At 39.2% G+C, this 18,475-nt stretch overlaps 1 protein-coding gene across 4 annotated transcripts in view; it reads right to left on the bottom strand.

Moving 5' to 3' along the window:
• Positions 1-2,259: 2,259 nt before the first annotated feature.
• LOC146687428 (dynein axonemal heavy chain 8-like) overlaps positions 2,260-18,475 on the bottom strand; it is a 37,162-nt gene continuing 20,946 nt past the window's right edge. For 2 of the 4 annotated variants that reach the window (XM_085439520.1, XM_085439521.1), the window contains exons 44-93: positions 18,238-18,416; positions 17,715-17,902; positions 17,546-17,632; positions 17,355-17,462; positions 17,143-17,277; positions 16,835-16,996; positions 16,507-16,753; positions 16,174-16,415; positions 15,927-16,067; positions 15,608-15,839; positions 15,374-15,516; positions 15,149-15,283; positions 14,928-15,050; positions 14,438-14,651; positions 14,250-14,359; positions 14,002-14,165; positions 13,733-13,925; positions 13,508-13,630; positions 13,293-13,423; positions 12,850-13,003; positions 12,530-12,694; positions 12,138-12,364; positions 11,887-12,005; positions 11,684-11,787; positions 11,384-11,560; positions 11,125-11,292; positions 10,226-10,441; positions 9,843-9,980; positions 9,623-9,750; positions 9,303-9,474; positions 9,051-9,206; positions 8,809-8,964; positions 8,544-8,726; positions 8,264-8,369; positions 7,920-8,172; positions 7,556-7,746; positions 7,345-7,466; positions 7,148-7,263; positions 6,846-7,048; positions 6,671-6,744; positions 6,250-6,402; positions 5,982-6,137; positions 4,799-4,915; positions 4,601-4,705; positions 4,342-4,502; positions 4,082-4,238; positions 3,850-4,002; positions 3,263-3,452; positions 2,925-3,046; positions 2,260-2,799 (exon numbers count right to left, since the gene is read on the bottom strand). In XM_085439520.1, coding sequence (XP_085295646.1) covers positions 2,512-2,799; positions 2,925-3,046; positions 3,263-3,452; positions 3,850-4,002; positions 4,082-4,238; positions 4,342-4,502; positions 4,601-4,705; positions 4,799-4,915; positions 5,982-6,137; positions 6,250-6,402; positions 6,671-6,744; positions 6,846-7,048; positions 7,148-7,263; positions 7,345-7,466; positions 7,556-7,746; positions 7,920-8,172; positions 8,264-8,369; positions 8,544-8,726; positions 8,809-8,964; positions 9,051-9,206; positions 9,303-9,474; positions 9,623-9,750; positions 9,843-9,980; positions 10,226-10,441; positions 11,125-11,292; positions 11,384-11,560; positions 11,684-11,787; positions 11,887-12,005; positions 12,138-12,364; positions 12,530-12,694; positions 12,850-13,003; positions 13,293-13,423; positions 13,508-13,630; positions 13,733-13,925; positions 14,002-14,165; positions 14,250-14,359; positions 14,438-14,651; positions 14,928-15,050; positions 15,149-15,283; positions 15,374-15,516; positions 15,608-15,839; positions 15,927-16,067; positions 16,174-16,415; positions 16,507-16,753; positions 16,835-16,996; positions 17,143-17,277; positions 17,355-17,462; positions 17,546-17,632; positions 17,715-17,902; positions 18,238-18,416 — 7,987 coding nt within the window. In that variant the 3' untranslated portion in view covers positions 2,260-2,511. Of the gene's footprint in view, positions 2,800-2,924; positions 3,047-3,262; positions 3,471-3,849; positions 4,003-4,081; positions 4,239-4,341; positions 4,503-4,600; positions 4,706-4,798; positions 4,916-5,981; positions 6,138-6,249; positions 6,403-6,670; positions 6,745-6,845; positions 7,049-7,147; positions 7,264-7,344; positions 7,467-7,555; positions 7,747-7,919; positions 8,173-8,263; positions 8,370-8,543; positions 8,727-8,808; positions 8,965-9,050; positions 9,207-9,302; positions 9,475-9,622; positions 9,751-9,842; positions 9,981-10,225; positions 10,442-11,124; positions 11,293-11,383; positions 11,561-11,683; positions 11,788-11,886; positions 12,006-12,137; positions 12,365-12,529; positions 12,695-12,849; positions 13,004-13,292; positions 13,424-13,507; positions 13,631-13,732; positions 13,926-14,001; positions 14,166-14,249; positions 14,360-14,437; positions 14,652-14,927; positions 15,051-15,148; positions 15,284-15,373; positions 15,517-15,607; positions 15,840-15,926; positions 16,068-16,173; positions 16,416-16,506; positions 16,754-16,834; positions 16,997-17,142; positions 17,278-17,354; positions 17,463-17,545; positions 17,633-17,714; positions 17,903-18,237; positions 18,417-18,475 lie in introns of those variants that run through there. The other 2 variants (XM_085439522.1, XM_085439523.1) reach the window with 2 other exon arrangements.

Raw genomic sequence — 18,475 nt, 5'->3', positions numbered from 1 at the left:
GAATATGAGTGTTAATGGGCTTTTGAAGAGCACCGAGTTCTGATGGGGGGAGGTTATCGTAAGTCATGGAGCGTAATCTATCTTGGAGGCTAATCTAAACAGACATGCACACCTCTTAACACCTAATTACTGCTTTTAAAGCGATTAACCCTGGATTCTCAGCCATAGACAAAGTGCCCTCAAATGGCCCTGAAAACTCTTTTTCGAGCTCTGGTTTACATGGCCCCTGCTCTAAAACTGTGACAATTATAATATTAATTAATTGATACAGAAAATATATATTTTTTAATCATGATTTCATCTTCATGTTGATCCATTTTGTCTGCTCATTATTTGAATGTTGACTAAATATTCACTTAGGTCAGGTGGAGTTGGAATTAAAAGATTAATGGGTGGTGGAAGTCTCTCTTATCTCTTGGAATTAGAAGAGTTGAATGTAACTGTTGGACCACAAATAAACAATCTTTTACTGGCTTGGCTCAGAGACATGTATGCATTAAGTCAATGCTGAAGGGTACTGGAAAAATGTTCCCTCTCAATTTTCCTTCTGCTTCTTATGGAATTTGCAAGGACTTCTAAATATTCTATATGTCAAAAGTACTGTATTAGCAATACATGTATAAGGGTAATACTAATAAGTAAGGTTATGAGGGAAGTATTCACAAATATTGTCTGTATATCCCATCCTTGAGAAACGGCACCATCAACAGTCAGTTTTACAGGCTTTGCTGCTCTTAGTGATCACCCTGATCATAAAACCAAAGAGAAAAAGAAGATTTCACAAACGTTTGAAGATGTTTGTTTTCTGTTTTCAATTATATTTCGAACCCCTTTATGTTTTTAGGCACGTGACTTTTATTTTCCAAATGCAAGACCCAGAATAAAGTTACAGAGCACAACTGTTGATTGTGGACCTTGTTTTTCTCTCCACGCATCCATTAGCCACCAACATGACTTTGTACTGTTAATGAGTGCTGGTGTACAATAGGCCATGTAAGATGTGACCGAGAGAGCTGGCCTGACGGAGGCCTGTTGTGCTCGTGCAGGCCTGTGGAACCTTGCCAGGCTGTTAGGCAGATGAAGCTCCACTCCATCAGGCCCAACCGGGGGTGTCAGGGGCCCTGCCTGCCAGGACGCTAAGGCCACAAGGGCTCAAGCTGTATTGAGCCCTTGTGGCCAGTAGCCTAGGTGGCTTAATTGCCCCGTTTATTTTGGGACCAATGATTGTATAAAGGGCTATTATGCATCCAGGTACTCTGCAACAATGCCTTTTAAACCTTTATTTAATCTGGATGAAAACTCTTGAGATTAAGAACCTCTTTGGCAAGAATGTCCTGGGCCTTCTGAAGAAATCTCACGCAAGCACACCAACAACATGCAGTCCACACAGCAGCGCCCTGCATGGGCTCAAACTTACACTTGCTCCACACTGATATGTCTTGTCTGATAGACACCATGAACTCCATAACCATTATTTTTAGGATATTTGCCATCAGAGATTGTCTGATTTTAGAAAAGCCTCTTATTAGAGGTGTTCAGGCTCAGTATAAGGAGTCAAAATTCTCTCTCTGCTTTGCTTTGCAGTTAGAGTGCAAATAAACGAATACCATTTACATGCCTTAGTAGTTAAGCACAATAAAGCAGTAGAATGACTTCAGATGAAAACTGTCTATGCTATATTTAGCCTTAACCAATTCTCACACCTTTGTCAGAAAGACTTAAAGCAGCAAATCCCAGAATATGTCCAAGACACACTCAGAAACAGCAATTCATTACACAAATTATTGTGTTATTTTGCTTGGCCAAGCATGACCTTCTCCGAGTCTCAGGCTCTAGTTAACAAGCTGGCTAGCGGGACGTGGTCCACGGTGGAAATAATGAGAGTAAGGAGCGGAAATAATTGGGTTTGATTAAGAACGTTTTTTAAAGGGACACCCTTTTCCTCTGCAGATCCCTTAGAGGATGAGGGGGCTTGAACACTGGCGCCAGTTGTTTGTCTTTGCTCCTGTCTTCACTTTGAAAATAAGTTTCTCAAACAGTGCTCCCTGCTTTGTCTCACAGACCTGCATGGCTGTATTTACAGTTTTCAGAATGATATTTTTCTTCTGAATAACCATTTTTAATAATGACAAAGAAAAATGAAATAACACTTCACCCTTTATCGAAATAAACGTTTTAAAGTCAAAAGTAATCACTAGTTTTTTTCTTATTTTAATTCTCTAATCGTATATATAAAAAAAAACGCATAGGAGACAAAAACATGACCAAAGTTTTGATTATTTATTTCATTTCAGAGATCAGTTTATTAAGTAAACATGTGGTTTAAGTCACCCACACTAACTACCCAGCTCAGAACACAAACATAAAATTGAAAAAGATGAAATTATTTTACACCACTAGGAGGAACTGTCAAGACTCCATCTATGTTAAAAGAGTATGCTTTTCTGAAGGAAATGTAATTATTTCTGTTTTTATCACTTTTACACGTTAGTAAAGATAAGCAACTGTTTTTTATTTGATGTCACAGAGCAGGGCAACCCCACGCAGGATCCAGTGGTCTGGTGACTGGACTGTAGGCAACATCACTGCTGTGATGTAGTTCAGGTCTGTGCGCTTTGGCTTCTTGTAGATGGGGCACACATAAAGCTCAGGATGCGGAGGGGCAGTGGAGTTGACAGCGAACATGTGAATGACAGGCAAGGGTGTAAACAACACTTTGGGTGAGGACTCGATGAGACGGGTGTTCTTTCTGTCCCAGCCAGCACCATCAACGTACAAACCATAGACATAAACTCCCTCCTATTGAAGAAAGGCAGTCAATGACAGGATAGTCCATTATTTTATTCTCTCTTTAATAAAAAAAAAATCTGTTAGTCAATTGCCTGTTATTCACAATTTTCAGAAAATACTGCATTTTAACTCACTGTTGGTGAGGCTGTGATCTCCTCCTTTGTGTGCTTGAGTACTTTGTTGTTGAGTGTGACCGTGTCCAGAGCCCAGCCTTTGTTCGCTCTGGTTACTTCTTGCCTCATGGCTGTCAGAAATCCTGCAAACATCCAAATAAAGACAGGATTAGCATCAGTGTGAAGGATTTTATTCCCAGTTGACGGTAACATTTTTAGGTTTTCAACCGACTGACAGCTGGTTTTATTTATCTTCATTTAGCTTCAAAGTACAGTGTTAGGGATCGATATCAGCAGTCCTGCTTGTTTTCTCATTGGCTGTATATGATACCAGTAAAATGCTCAAAGGTTCAACTAACCCTGTGGGTTGAAGAAGCCTGTCATCCAAAATGTTTTTGGTCTTCCTTCAAACACCCAACTGTGGAACTGTTTGTTTCTCTCCAGGAGCTCAGTGAACCAAAAGCCTAGCGTGGAAGACTCCCAGGAGATTTTCCTCCACAGGTTTGGCACACGGGCATCAAAAATATTGTCGAGGGCATCACGCAGGTTCTAGGAGTGAAGTACAGACTTTAAAACTTCATGAGTGCAATTAATCGTATAGTTTAATCACTATGTGTAAAAAAAGAAATAAACCATTTCTGAAGTTAACAGTTAAAATGATTCCAAATATGGGGCGGGGGATCGTGGCTCAAGAGTTGGGAGTTTGCCTTGTAATCGGAAGGTTGCCGGTTCGAGCCCTAGTTTGGACAGTCTCTGTCGTTGTGTCCTTGGGCGAGACACCTTACCCGTTGCCAGTGTCCGGCAGCCTCGCCTCTGTCAGTGTGCCCCAGGGTGGCTGTGGCTACAATGTAGCTTGCCATCACCAGTGATGACTGGATGTGTAAAGCGCTTTAGGGACTATTAAACTGCTATATATGTTAATATTTGAACAGAGAAGTAAATTTACCTCGCTCATTATTATAGTGCCATCGATGGCCAACTTCAGGTCTGTCAGACTTATGCGCACCAAACTTATAATCCTTTGCATTCGATCTACTTCCTGACGTAGGAAGATGTTCATTGGGTTAAGCGCTCCCATCTTCAAGAGCCTCGCTTTGACCTTAACCAATCAAAGTGACAGCCATTAGATTTTAGTTCATGTAAACGTGACAAAAAAGCATTTGAACAGACAAACTGACCTCATGAGGTACATAGTTAGGAGGCAGCTTCTCCAACATGTCCTGTGCCATGTTATAAACAACAGACTCTCGAGTCACTCCTGATCCCCCTCCACTTTCCTTGGGCTGAATATTTGTGATTGTGTCTAGCACTTCAGCAGATGTGTTTGTCTGGTACCTGGTTAATATTCGTTACAGAGCAGAAATGCGTGGTTAGCAATTATATCAGCAATTACAAGCAAAGCATTCAATGTTTCGTGATGACCACATCCTCTCCTTACGTGATATCAGCATTAGAGTGCAGTCCTAATGCCTGGGGTGAATCCACAGTGGGCAAGCTCTGAATATATTCCATGTACTCCTCCACTGTCTCGCACACAGGAATCTTATAGCCCGTGTAAAAGCAAAATGCTGGATCAAACATCTTTTTACTGAACCACACCTGCAGAAAGAAATGCAAAATGCAGAGTAACCAGGATATAAACCTTTATTCATCAGTGAAAGGTAACTCAAAAACAAACATAAAACTGGGATCCTTACACGAGAGAAACACTTCAACAGGCGTTTGTCATAGTCATCTGTGACTCTTCCTCCATATTGCACCTCAGCTAGCATGTATTGCACAGTTACCCATGACACATCATGCTGGAAAAAAACGAACAAACCACACACTGGTAAGTGAGGGCAGACGATGCGAACTCATTTTTCTTTTTTACACTGTCCCAGATGAATCCTCACCTTCTTGTAGCGACAGTCATCCAAGTGCTTTTCAACAAATTCAACACTTGCTGTGAAATCAGCTGAGTTGAACTCATAAGGTATGTTCCAACCCAATGGTCCGAACTTGCGTCGCTCCTTAAAAACAGAGGAATAAATAAATAAATAAATAAATTTAAAAATATGAAACCAAATCAATTTACATGGCTTCTCACCAGGTCCTCTAAAAGGTCCTGCTTGACAGCATTTTTGTCTTGGTTACACTGGCTCCCCAATGAAGTTTAGGGTTTAATTTATAAATACGGCGATCACTTTCAGAGCCTTTCACAGTCAGATGCCTTCTTATATCAGTGAATTACTTCAACCAAACATGTCTAGATCTCTGGTGTCACCTTATTAATGCTTGTTGGCTGTGCCTCGGTCCAGATTAAAGACAAAAGGTGATGTGATTATGGCCGCAGAGCTTTGGAATTCGCTTTCATTGAAACTAAGATCTCTGGACACTGTTGATATCTGTGCACGTTTGCTTTTATTTAGCATTATCTTTTAAAGTTTTTATTTTTAATTTGGTTTATATCAACTTCTGAAAATGTAAAAGACTTTGAGAATTTTGTTCTTGGAAGGCGCTATATAAATAAACCGTACTAACAAACAATCAGGATCAGAGTAACTGCAATTAAACTTTGACAGACTGGTGAAGGTTTTTAAATAACTGCAGTATAATTAATAAATTCAGATAGATTGCCAAAATGTTGCAATCAGTGTGTAATCTAGCTATATTCTTATGTCAAAATAGGTTACTGAGGGTCATTTTGTAGTTAAATTGTCATGCAGCAGACACTACATTAACTTTTGTGGGGATTTCCAGATGGTAATTAATGCCAAATTAAATTAAATTTCTGTATAACCTGATATCACCGCATTTTTTGCATGATTGCATGAAATTTCCAACTTCACCCAATTAAATTAAAAACAACTGATGTAAGACTGTAGATCCCAAGCTGACTGCACACAGGCTCAATAATTCTGGTGTGGTTTTCAACCAGTTTTCCCCTAGTGTGCCTTTAGAATTCAGAGTGATGATTCTCACTTATCATAACACACACAATTAAGAATTCTCGAAGTCAGTGATCCTTACATTTGTATATTATTCTGGCCTGAATCATGTCAGGAGCTACACTGATTATCTTAACCTGGACAGTACCTGCACAGCAGTGTGGAGAAAGGCCACACTGTACAACAAGGGCTTCCACGTGGGCTGGTTGCATACTTCCAACTGCTCCCGTGAAATTCCTGCAAATGTTCGTTTCAAGCCAGCACGTATTCCCTGGGGTGGATCGTTAGTAAATTTGATGGAGGACTAGAGGTAAAGGGTTGAGAAATATTTGCTTTAAGCTTGTACACAGCATCGGGTCAAGATGGGAAGTAATAAATGAAGTGCTGCAGCATACAAAAGCTTTGTCAAATGTCACCTGTAAAAGTGTGATGGAGAATCGATTGTGTGGCTCTGTGGTGATCCACACTCTAAAAGTATTGTGCATGGTGTCTGCAGCTGTGATAGTTTCGAGCAGCTCATCCATAAACTCCAAGCCCAGGTGACAGTTTTGCAGTAACACCCAGCCTCCCTATACGTATCCAGGTACAGAGACCACAGATTAGGTGAAATACTCAGCCATTATTAGGGTTATAGTACAATGTGATTGGATATCGTAAAGCTCTTCTTTAATGCTCTATCTGATAGAACATTACTCAACAAGCAGTATATCTGAGAGCAGACACAAACAGGTCAGCAAATTTGTGCATGAGCAGGGAGGGAGATGATTAGCAACTGGAAAACAAAAACTCATGTGCTAAAATGAAAGGATCATGCTCTTCATTGAATTGTATTCACACCTCTATCATTGATGTCTTAACAAGCTTCCTTGCATGCACCTCTTGTCCTTGTCCCATGGAAATTGCACTACATTCTGTAGGATGAAACAATGCAATGACAAATCATCTTCTAAGTTAAAACTGCAAATTAAAGGTTGTAGTGTAGTGTAGTGTTTTATGGTTTAGTCAAACTCACTAAGTTGAAGTTTCTTAGCTAGTGCTTCAATTTGCTCTGTGGGATCTGAGCCCATAGAAAGGAAGCAAATTAAAGGGGTGCGAGGGTCACTTTCCTCCCATGTGCTGTGAAGGTTCAAGATGACAGGCTCAGCAAACCTTATGCCCAAAGAATCTCCCACATATTTTACAGCCTGAGACAAGGTACGGTCAGGACACCAGGACCTGTGGGAAAAAAAACCCAAACTTATATGGTTATTGTCTTGTGTATGTATGTGTGTTTAAAAACACAACCACATAAAAAGACCAGCAGGACAATCCAACCTTATCAACAAGAGTTTATGGAAAACATCAAGAGAGTTGTATCCATCTGGAATGACACCTTCTTCTGGTGCATCAAGACTGACCCAAGCTTTCCAATGTTTTCCACTTTGAGACACCTATAAAATATATCAATATTAACTCTGTAAGTACACAACAGCAGAAACCTCAAATTTATGATCTGTGGAAAGTAGCCTCACCTGCTTTACAATGTTTGTGAATTGTGGCAATTTGCTGAGCTCCACCAAGTTTAGCCATACCATATCCAAGATCCAACTGAATGGTTTTGAGGGGCAGGTCTTCAGGTCCAGAGCCGCTCCACCTATTTAGACATTTAATGAGCTCATCATGTTTTATAGCAATAACAGAAAGGTGCAAAATTACATTTCCTGGAAGTGCCGATGACCTCACCTTTAATAAGAACCTGAAATTTGTTGTGCTCTATTCTGTTATTCTGTATGTCAATCTTGAGGGCCAGCAAAAGGGTAAAGATGAACTTGTGGTTTTCATACAAGCCTCTGACGGTGTATCTGAACACCTCAAAAGTCAGATATTCAATGATGTTTTCAATTCGCTTCTGAGTTTTTGGGGACTTTTCAGACCTGCAAAAACAAATTCACAGTAAGAGTAAGTAGACTCTTACTTGCTTACTCTTACCTTACTGTTAGAGTAAGCCATACTTACTCTAATGTGAATTTTATCAAAGCCTTATGCTTCATACTTCATAAGAGACACACATTTTTCAGTATATAAACTGGTACTGGTGAAAACATACCTTTCCAGTGACAGGTCAAAGATTTTCAGGAACTGACTCAGGGACGTCTGGTACATGACATTAACCATGCTCATCTCTGTGATGAGGAAGTAAAGGATGCTGCCTCGAGAGGCAACAGGACGATATTCTGCTTGAGCTATATAGATCTTCACCTCTGCTTCTGCTGCAACGCTGAGCTTTGCACTAACTTCTGCTGCGGTTTGCTTAGTTGTAGTCAGAATGCCGATCATGGACTCGTCATCAACTAAAGAACCTTTAATCACACAGAAACAGCTTTTTTAATAGAGCAGTAAATAAAATACAAGTATGTCTTAGATGTTAACATACAGAAGAAACAGGGTTACCCTTAGTACTGCTGAGTTTGTACAGCAGGTTGTCTTCCAGCTCTTGCATTTTTCTCTTATTAGCAGTCACATCTTTAATTAGCTTTAGTCTTTCGGCTTCTAATTCCTATTAAATAAATAATTGTAAAATTTCTGTGTAACCAAATGCCCCATCAATATTACATGCGGGATACTGAAATAACTTTTCATCAAACACATTAAAAAAATGCACTGATTTTCACAATGCATTAGTACATTTTCTACCACTAACCAATGTGAGGGGAGACTGTTTTCCACTGACCTGTTTCTCTCTGAGGATAACACGGCCAAGCAGCTGGTTCTCTAGACCCTTCATGTTAACAGTGAAATCAATGATGGAAGTCTTGGCACTGACTTCTGGGGAATATGCTGGATTGGGCAGCTTGGTGGTTATATAGAGTTGGAAACCATCCATTACATTTACTTCTTTGTCTCCCACTTTGACCTAAACAAATCCGATTTATGAGACAGCATGGTTTAAAGAAGTAGACGTAAAGATTGTTGAATGTTAATGGTTTGATGTTTACCTTGAAACTTGTCCCAGATTTGACGAAGTTTTTCTCAAGGACATTGTCCAGCACAGGATCCAGATCCTCAGCTATATCTTCAATGAGCAGTGGATTTCCCAAAGAAAGAGAGTCTTCCAAATGATTACGAAAGAACTTGTGCTTCAGTGATGTGACCTGAAAAGACAAGACAGCTTGCCTCCATAAGATGCATAACTAAAACAACCAAGTTTGTTAAAAGTTTGTTGTAATCGACAAAGTACTTGGAGTGAATTGGCCATTTCTTTTTTCTTTATCCAAGCCTTTCCCTGAGTCTGAGGATCAATGAGGAGGGGATATCTTGTTGCTTTTGAGACAATGATACCATTCTGCACAGACAGGTCATCTCCAGGGAGTCCCTGAAGGTTCCACTCACTTATCTTAAACAAAAATAGGATGATAAAAGTCTTTAATAAGTCACAAATATCCTTTGAGATGCTAGTAGATATGCAGAATTAGATTTATTTTGTTCTTACAGTGGGAGGGTCCACTAGGGCAGAAATGATGTTGAGATTTTCTGTAAAAGGGATTTTATTACTCTTGAGCTCTGCCTCCCAGATGTCCTTCAGCAGGATGTCACGGAAACTCTGGTTGAACGGCCCGCAATAAGACAAGAAACCAGTGAGCTGCAGCACGTCACCCACCAGTCTGCCAAGAAGAACAGAAGCAACTTGCCTCATTATTATTCTACCCCAATCAATACACTGCAAAACTGCAAGCAAACATGCAGACATGAAAAACAATCCCTTCCTAATACAATATTTCAATATAAAATGTGATTTTCTTTGTAACCTACCTGTTTATCTGTGATTTAAATTCTTTGCTCTGCTCTGTCCAGCGAACTTTCTCTCCACTAAGTCCATCAATAAGTGCAGATGCAGCCTGCATTTTATTCTTGCATTTCTCAGCATCATCCAGCAGGTCCTAAAAAAGACAAAACCTTGAATGATCTACAATTTCTAATTCTACATAAAGGTTTATGCAATATTAATAACATTTATCAGGGTGTACTGCACCTGTTTTTCTTTCATAGCAGCATCACATTTGGCCTTGACTTTGTCAAACTCTGCTTGCTTCTCAGCAAGCTGAGCCTCTGCATTCATTAGTTCATTATTTGCAATTCTTAGTCGGTTTTCTTGAACAGCCAGGTTAGCCTGGAGAAAGATAAAAGACACTGAGATTCACAAAAAACATATGAGGCACAGAAGTTTCATTACACATACTAACTAATATAAAAAGGCTATGAGCTAGAAGCTAGGATTAAAAAATATTGACCTCTAAATTACAGACTCAAAGAGGCTGAAAGAAGAAAGCTTAACAATACAAGTACAACAGTCCCATGTCAGATCTACTTTGTAAACAAATTATGTCTCTCTGTCACATTGAGCATTAACATCACCTTAAGTGGCAGCACTTCTTTGTTGATCCCAAAGAATGTGGACATAGCCCGGGTCCATGCTAGCAGACCAGCTACATTACCACACACCTTCTTTGCATTTTCCATTGTGTAATCTTCCATATCAAAGTAAGGAAGTAGCAGTTCTACTGATTCCTCATTAATTTTGTCTTTCTGGAAATGTTGGAGGGACGTCATGAAACCAGCAGCACTCATAAGCTAAAAGAGGACACAAACATATGGCAAAGGTATCAAATAAAATAGCATTCAGTGATGTGCAACTCTCATAAACCTATATTTTATTCTCAGGAGACTACAGAAAACATCAGATGTTTAAAGTGAGAAACATACCATTTAAAAAATGAAAGATTCAGCACAAAGCCATGCTGTTGTGATAGAGGTATGAGGATGAGGATGCAGTGTCCATGTTTTCCAAAGATTTCCAAATTTTAATTCAACTGATTACAGAATAGTTTTCCACTTTTAAACAGGATTTAGCCCAGGGACGACAGCAATGTTACTGCATCATGTGCAGACTTGCAGGCATGGTGAACTGTTTTTAACTGACAGTACCTAATCCCTTGTGGTGTTTTCCATGACATAATCATGCCTGTTTTTAAACAAACTGTATCATATTGATTTTTAGATTTGCCCTCTGCACACAGATTTCTCAAGATCTTCATAATCGTGCAATAATATTATGTACTGTAGATGATGAGCTATTCAGTCTATCTATATTGAGGAACACTGCTGTCAAATCATCTAATTGATTTGTTACCAATTAAGCTAATTAAGCTAATTGGTTGCAAAATGTTTCTCCTAATATTTAAATATTAGGCCTTAAATATTTTGCTGGAAAATAACTCCATTTAGTGAGTTTTTATAAGAAACGTTTTTGTTACCTTCAGTGCTTCTGCCCACGATGGCTTAAGACACTGTCGTTCAGGATCAATGGAGACAGAGTCTAACTTCTTTTGAAACAAGAGAAGGCAGGAGTCCATGATCCGCATAATCAGATGTGGCGGCTTGGCTAATTTTCTCACAGTGGCAATATCAGTTGGCTTTATGGTCTGTAAAACATTTAAAATATATGTACTGTGTACATACAGTATATATGAGAGAAGTACTTGTGTATGTAAAAAGTAATCACAGAGGTCTCACATTCAGTGCGGCTTTAGCCTCTTCTAAAGCTGGTTTAGCAGCCTCTAGTTTAGCTTCAGCAACAATCTTCTCCTTTCCAATCCCCTCCACAATTGTCTGGGCTTTATCCTTCACAACTTGGACCTCATTCTTTACAATTGTAGCAGCTTCAGCACTGACTGTTACCTCTGCCAACACCTATGTAAACGTAAAACAAGAGTTATAAAATGTGTAAAATATATACATAATACACATAACATTATGTCTATAAGTTGTGCATTTTGGGAGGGGGGGTCACAGGAACCACTATGTATTATTTACCTTGTCAGCTTTGAGAGATGCTACAGCAAGCTCTTTTTCCTTTACTTTCAGTTCTTCGGATAGCTGAGCCACAGACTCACTAGCCTCTTTTAGTTTCTCCAACCCTGGAAAACAATAACAATTTGAAAACCCCTTTTACCTGAATAATCTTTGCAAAGTAATCCATACATGCCATCTACAGATTTCCTATTGAACTTTCTTACCAACATTCATGCGTTCTGATAGTATGTTGATGCTGTTATACTTTTCAGTGTACAACGTTTTGTAACCATTTACAAAAGAGAGGTAGGATTTAGGGGTAACGTGAGTTCGTCTTCGGAATCTAAAAGATAATAGATACAATGCTGCATTGATGTAAAATATAAATTATATACAAATAAAAGAAAAATTTAAATTACATACATGAATATAAAATCATTTAAATGTATATAAAAATATCTTCTGTGTTTCCTACCTCTCAAAGTAGCTTTCACATGTGACAGATACTTTGTCATGGTATGTTCCCATAGCCGTCACCACAGACGCTTTGACTTCAGCAGAACAAACCATATTAAACTCAGACAAGAAATAATTGGATACAGCCACCAAAGCCTCATTTGGCCAAGGGGTGAACCAGTCCATCGTGCAGCCAGAAATCAACCCTGGAAACTTCAGAGACCGGGAGCGAAACTTCGGTCCCACCTGTCAAGGTTGTGAGACAAAATGTGCTTCACCACAGACTCATACAAATATGTCTTTGTGTGTCTTTAATGTAATATTATAAACAATACAGGTGAACAAACAATACAAAGTCCCAACATCTGAGTCACTGCTTTTGTGAAACAAGCATACAAATCTTTGACGTACCGGTGAGAAGCAAAGAACAACATGGAGATTCTTTCTTGACCGTGAAATAAAATACTCGTAAAGGTTGTCAAAAGTTGGTGGAATACGAGGAAACTCCTTTTTCATCACAGGTATTAGCTTCTGGGTGATCTCTTGGATCTCATCTTTAGCAAAAAGATTGGAAACCTGCAAACAGTCAATTCACTATGAAGTCATCTGGACCAAATATGGCCACAAACGTGGCAGTTTTTAATTACATGGTCTAAATTTTGACTTTCAGCTTGGATCAAAGTGGATTTTTGTGGATTTAAATATATCTGAATTTTTTTAAAGATCCCCACCTCTCCAGATGAAAGAACATTGTTGAGGTACTCAAGGAAGGCCTCATTCTTGATATCATTATCAGTAAAGATAAAGGTGATGCCTTTGCCTTCAGCCCCAGCTGTCCTATACAGCACTTTCAGGTCATCCAGGAAATTGGTCATGTTGTATGTTCTAAGAAGAAGACAAACACTATAAATTCTGCTAATTAGCTAAACCCCAGATGATGCACATGTGTTTACATGCCATAACATGCCAGGTGCAACCATGTGTTTTCATCATGCTTTTGACCCTCAATCTATGGCTTGTGGATCCCTGGGGCTCCAGGGGACCCAGTTTAAGAGCCACTGGTATAAGGTCCTTACCTTATAATATAAGCAGCTTGAGGTAACTGTTGTGAATTGGCACCATATTGATAATATTAAATTGAGCTGAAATGAAGTTTTAGTTTTTCTGTTCTTACCTGGTCAATGTGATCTGGAAGACGTGGTATCCAGCTATGAATGAGGCTAGCCGCGTAAGGCTCTGTTTACCTGATCCTCCGACACCCACAAGCAGGGCATTTCCTTGGTCAGTTCGAATTATTCGTGAGATCTAAAGCATTGGAAATCTTCAATAAATCAGCATTAATTGTAGCCAGATATAAAGGAAATGTATTCGTTGGGCTTGTAGTCTGACCTTGACGAGATGAGTCATTGCATCTGTGAAGAAAACCAGATCCAGAGTCGAGCCTCTTATGATCTCATTGTGTTGAGTCTGATACATCATTAGTTTCTCTGATAAGAACTTGAAATTTGGCACCTGAAAAAGTGAGCGTTTTCTTTCTGATTAGTATGACAGCTTTCTATATCAATGTTCAACTGTATCAATATTGTACTGTGGCTATAAATACAAATCTTTTACCAGTTCATAAATTTTAGGGGCATCAAAACACGCATCCTCCCCTTCTTCTCCAGTTGGCTCAGGTGCATCGCGGAGAAAGTCCACAAAGTATGGCTCAGGATGAAGTTTTGGGACAAGGCTAGGCTCAACATGCTCTTGGATCACCCGGGATACACCCTTCTCAAACCACTCTCTGTCCTCTGAGCAAATAAACCTACAGCAAAATGATGTTTCAATTTTAGCATCTTTGTTCTGCTTATAAAGTGATTTGATGGATGTGAGAACTTTACCTGTCAGCAATCACCCTTGCACATTCACTCTTGAAAAGAGCCAAGAGGGTAGGTATATCATGACACTCCTCTGCCTTGATGTTTAACATCCCTTGCCAGATCCGAGACAAATCTCTCAAATTGAAAATGTAGTGGAACTTGGATGGTGTGGGAAGCATTTTTACCTTCAATGTGAAATCATCGAATAAGATGTCTTTATTAATACATCCACTTTTATAATCTGTTCACATCATCTTTTAAGTAGTTACCTTTGTCCACTGCCATAAAATCCTCCCAGCAGATACAAGATGCTTAACCATATCTGAAATGCTCTGCTTGAATTTTCTGCATTCATGGAAGTAACCACCACTAATTATACCTGCAAAAAAATTGCATCAAAATAATCTATTTGTTGATACAACTAGTAATGAGGGGAAACAAATTTTGAGGTACTTACCAAAGATCTTATCAATTGAAGTATTTGATGGCAGAGTACAGTTAAAGACAGTAAACTGCCTCTTGAGTCTTTGAGGGATGTCATTTCTCCCACCACCAGGGTGAATCATGGCAGCAAGTATCTGCACATCTTCAATAGTGGAGAAGTCTCCTGGTTTGTCCAGACTGTACATGCCACTCATTTCCATCATCTGTCGAACTATCTCATTGGTGATCTGGTTTGGAAAGTTATATAAAGGAGTTATGCCTGAATTACTGTTCAGTGGAAAATCTACACCGTAACCTTCCACATAACCTGACATGCACCTTCTAAAAATGCATTTATGCATTTACGTGTTTTTGGTTATGTCCTAAGTTATGATGTAGATTTCCCAGAGAAGTCTAAATCAAACTTTACTAAGACTGGAAGCAACATGAAATAGTAAACAGTATATTTGCTGTTTTGTGTATTTTGTAAAATAAATATATTATATACATATATATATAAATACCTGATCTCCCCATTCATTGACAACTGGCATGTTTATATCATCAATAAAGACTGTCATCCTGCGTCCTCCTGGGGGTCCATAGGTGCTGCCAATTCTTTTCTCAATGTAACTTTCCACTGTTCGCTGTATATGTATGTATATAAAAAAGCTTTTACTAACAAAAAGCCATATAGAATTTGATAAAGATAAATATAAAGAACATTTTATAGGTTACATTTTACCTGAAACATTAGGGGTTCTGTTGCAGATGAGAAGTTCAGCGTCTTTGATAGGTCTGTCTCAGGATCATATTTTTTTGTGTAGCTTTTTATCATCACAGTTTTAGCAGTTCCTTGTTCTCCAATGAGCAGCACAGCCTATTTATACACAAAATTTAACTGTAACAGAAGTACATACCAAGGATAAACATATGCTCTTTTATTTAATATTCATATTTTAAAGGAGACCTTGTGTTGTTTAGCAATGGTATCCAGCAAGAAAGAAGTTCTTGTGTTATCCACATTGGGAACAAGAATAGAAGTGTAGTCAGGCAAATGGTCAGTTGGATAGATATAATCACCCACATGGTTGTTCCAATGACACCAATCACCTGAAATAAAAGATGAAGCTCTTATAGTAATTACATTTCAAAATGCAAAAGACAGCATAGGGGGTTTATGTATTGTATAAAATGTTTTTACCATTTGTGCCAATCATGTACTCAAACATAGTTTCCCCTGGCCGTGTTGGAGGAACATCAATATTGCTTTCATGACCTCTGATGTAAGTCTCTAGTTTGTCTCTATCATCTAACTCCAAAATGGCTCCAAGGCTCCACATCAGACAGAAGGCAAAGAGACGCTCAAGGTGTTTGCTACCAGCAAAGCCTCCTGTCTCCTTGGTTGGGAGGAGGCCTTCCAGCAGATTCACAGACTGAAGGTGGAACATAATGAGACAATTCAATATTTCTAATTAATTTAGAAGCATCATCAATTTCTTCTCATTTGTCAGAATACATACCTGCATTACATAGTTACACTCCAAAAGCTCCATTTTGGGTTTAAGGTTCTGCTTCATATACAAGTAAGCATCCTCAAATATCTTGTCATATAAACTTAAAATACTTTCTGCTTCCTTTGCATTGCGCTTGTTAGCCCATCCCTAAAACATAAAGGCCACATTCCATCTGAATACAGTATTGTAACAGCAGCACTGATTCTTTTCTCCAAACAGTTTTTGAATGGAAAATTTCAAAAAACAAGCCTACCCTGAGTATGGGTTTCCAACTGAGAGCTGATGAGCTCATGAAGACCATACCCACCCGGGACACTGTAGCAGGGGAGGCATTATCCATGTTGTGCACCTCAAACACCAACTTGCAACATGGTGACATTGTGATGCGGTCACCATTAGCCAAGGTCAGTGTTTTGTTATCATCCAACACAGAATTAAGATTCTCAATCCATATGGCGTCGACAGGACCATCAAGCACAATCCATATGAACTCCCCTGAAGTGTTCACATTTTAAAGAAATGAAAAATTATATATATATATATCTGTGTGTGTGTGCGAATATTCATTAAATATTGTATCATAAACCTTTCTTAGCTTTGAGTGTCCTCCTCCATAGTGTGGAAAATATCCCATCTGTCCAATCATTGGTGGCTGCATCAAGACGGCCAAACATCTGCGCAGCAGTGATTGCTTTGGGGTTCATGCGCATCTCCCTATGCAGGTATCCACATTCAGTCATAGCTCGCATGAGAATGTTGATGACTGTGGTCTTCCCAGCTCCACTTGGTCCTAAAGTCATCAGCCCATGGCGCACTCGTGAAGTCTCATAAAGCTGATAGTGATGTATCAGTAAGAAAGAGTTATTTCCAAACAAAATCCAAATAACAACAGCAGATGAACATGCAGATGGTACCTGAACAAGCTTGAGATTCCAGGGAGGATGGTTGATTATACCGGCTGACTGCACTTGATGGGCAACTGCTGCCTGAAGTTCAGCATATGTGCTACTATCCAGCTGGATACCAGGGAACAGGTCATTGATGAGACTGAGGAAAAGTGACTCATCCTCATCCACCTGAAACACATGCACATTACATATATATATATATATATATATATATATATATATATATATATATATATATATATATATACATACACACACACACATTACTGTCAAATATTTGACTGCTGTCCTTTAGCACTAGGTTTGTGTCATACCAGTTTAGACAGATTCATGTCACGCAGCACTCTCATGACAATGCTGGATTCTGTGTCATCAGGCCGTGCTCTTTTAGCAGCCCCAAGTGTTCGTAACACGGACAGGATGTTCCTCAGGCCAAAGTCATAGTGGACCTAACAAAGCAAGAGCTTAGCTTTAGAGGGTTAATAATTGCTTATTATAGGAACTAAACTGGCCACAGGATTATTACCTGTTTTGTAAGTTGTTCTTCACACAGTTTATAAAGAACAAAAAACTTCTGGGCTAAGATGATGTTTTCATTGAATCCACAACTGGCTAGCTTAACTCTCATGATGATCTGTCAAAGGCAATAGTGAAAACGAATTAGAACTTAAACAAAACAGACAATATTTCTCCCTAGAAAAACTAATCTTTACCCACCTGTCTGTCTGGCACCATCATAGAAACCGTCCTGAATTGCACTTTTAAATTTTCAGGAAGTTCCTGACGACCGGCATATCCGGGATTCTATGTATTGAGTGACAACATGTTTTATTATATTCATACTAAACATCTGCTGCCTAGTAAACATATAAATCCTGTATCTTACCATAGTGATAAACAGGCCAAACTCTGGATTCAGATCCACAGTGTCTCCATCAGTAAAAATAAATGTGCTCTTCTGGTTCTTGCGTGCCGTCAGAACTATGTAGATCTGCTGAGCAGCAACAGAGAGCACTGGCAGGTCGATTCTGTTGAACTCATCAAAACAACCCCAGGACCCTGACTGCGCGAGGCCTGAAAAAGAATGAACAATTTACCAAATGTGCATATTTTTGGAATGTGAAAAGCAGCTGGGAAATCTGAGTAACAGAACATGCAAACACAACTGAAGACCCTCGTAGATTTGAACCTAGAACCAAAATCTTTCTATGAGCAGCATAAGATAAAATGAAATCTGAGTGTTTTGCTCATTAATCCAGGTAAGGAAATCCCAGAAAGTTGATTCGGCTCACCTGGATGTCAAGACTGAAGAAGTCACTTGGGTGAGAGATGAAATGTTTCTCCCACTGAAAATGCTACACAATACATTTTCTAAGATATCTGATAATTTGATTAATTACTTAGGATACCTTTATAAATCCTTCCAAGTCCTCTGAAGTCCATCTGGTCAGAGCAGTTGAACACTACAACATACTTGCCAAGACAGCGACCCATGTCTTTGGTAGTTTCAGTTTTCCCAGTTCCAGCCGGTCCTGCAGGGGCTCCTCCCATACTCATACCTAGAGCTTGGGCTAGTGTGATGTAGCACCTAGGTAAACAAGAAGGGGTTAATGAATGTACCTTAGTACTTAAATCTATATAAAAAGT

Source organism: Copadichromis virginalis, linkage group LG18 (assembly GCF_057382275.1).
Source record: "Copadichromis virginalis isolate Kocher_CV1m ecotype Utaka linkage group LG18, C_Virginalis_male_GT1.1, whole genome shotgun sequence".
NCBI lineage: Eukaryota > Metazoa > Chordata > Actinopteri > Cichliformes > Cichlidae > Copadichromis > Copadichromis virginalis.
The sequence above is the reverse complement of the archived record's forward strand: the minus strand, read 5'-3'. Positions and strand labels throughout refer to the sequence as shown.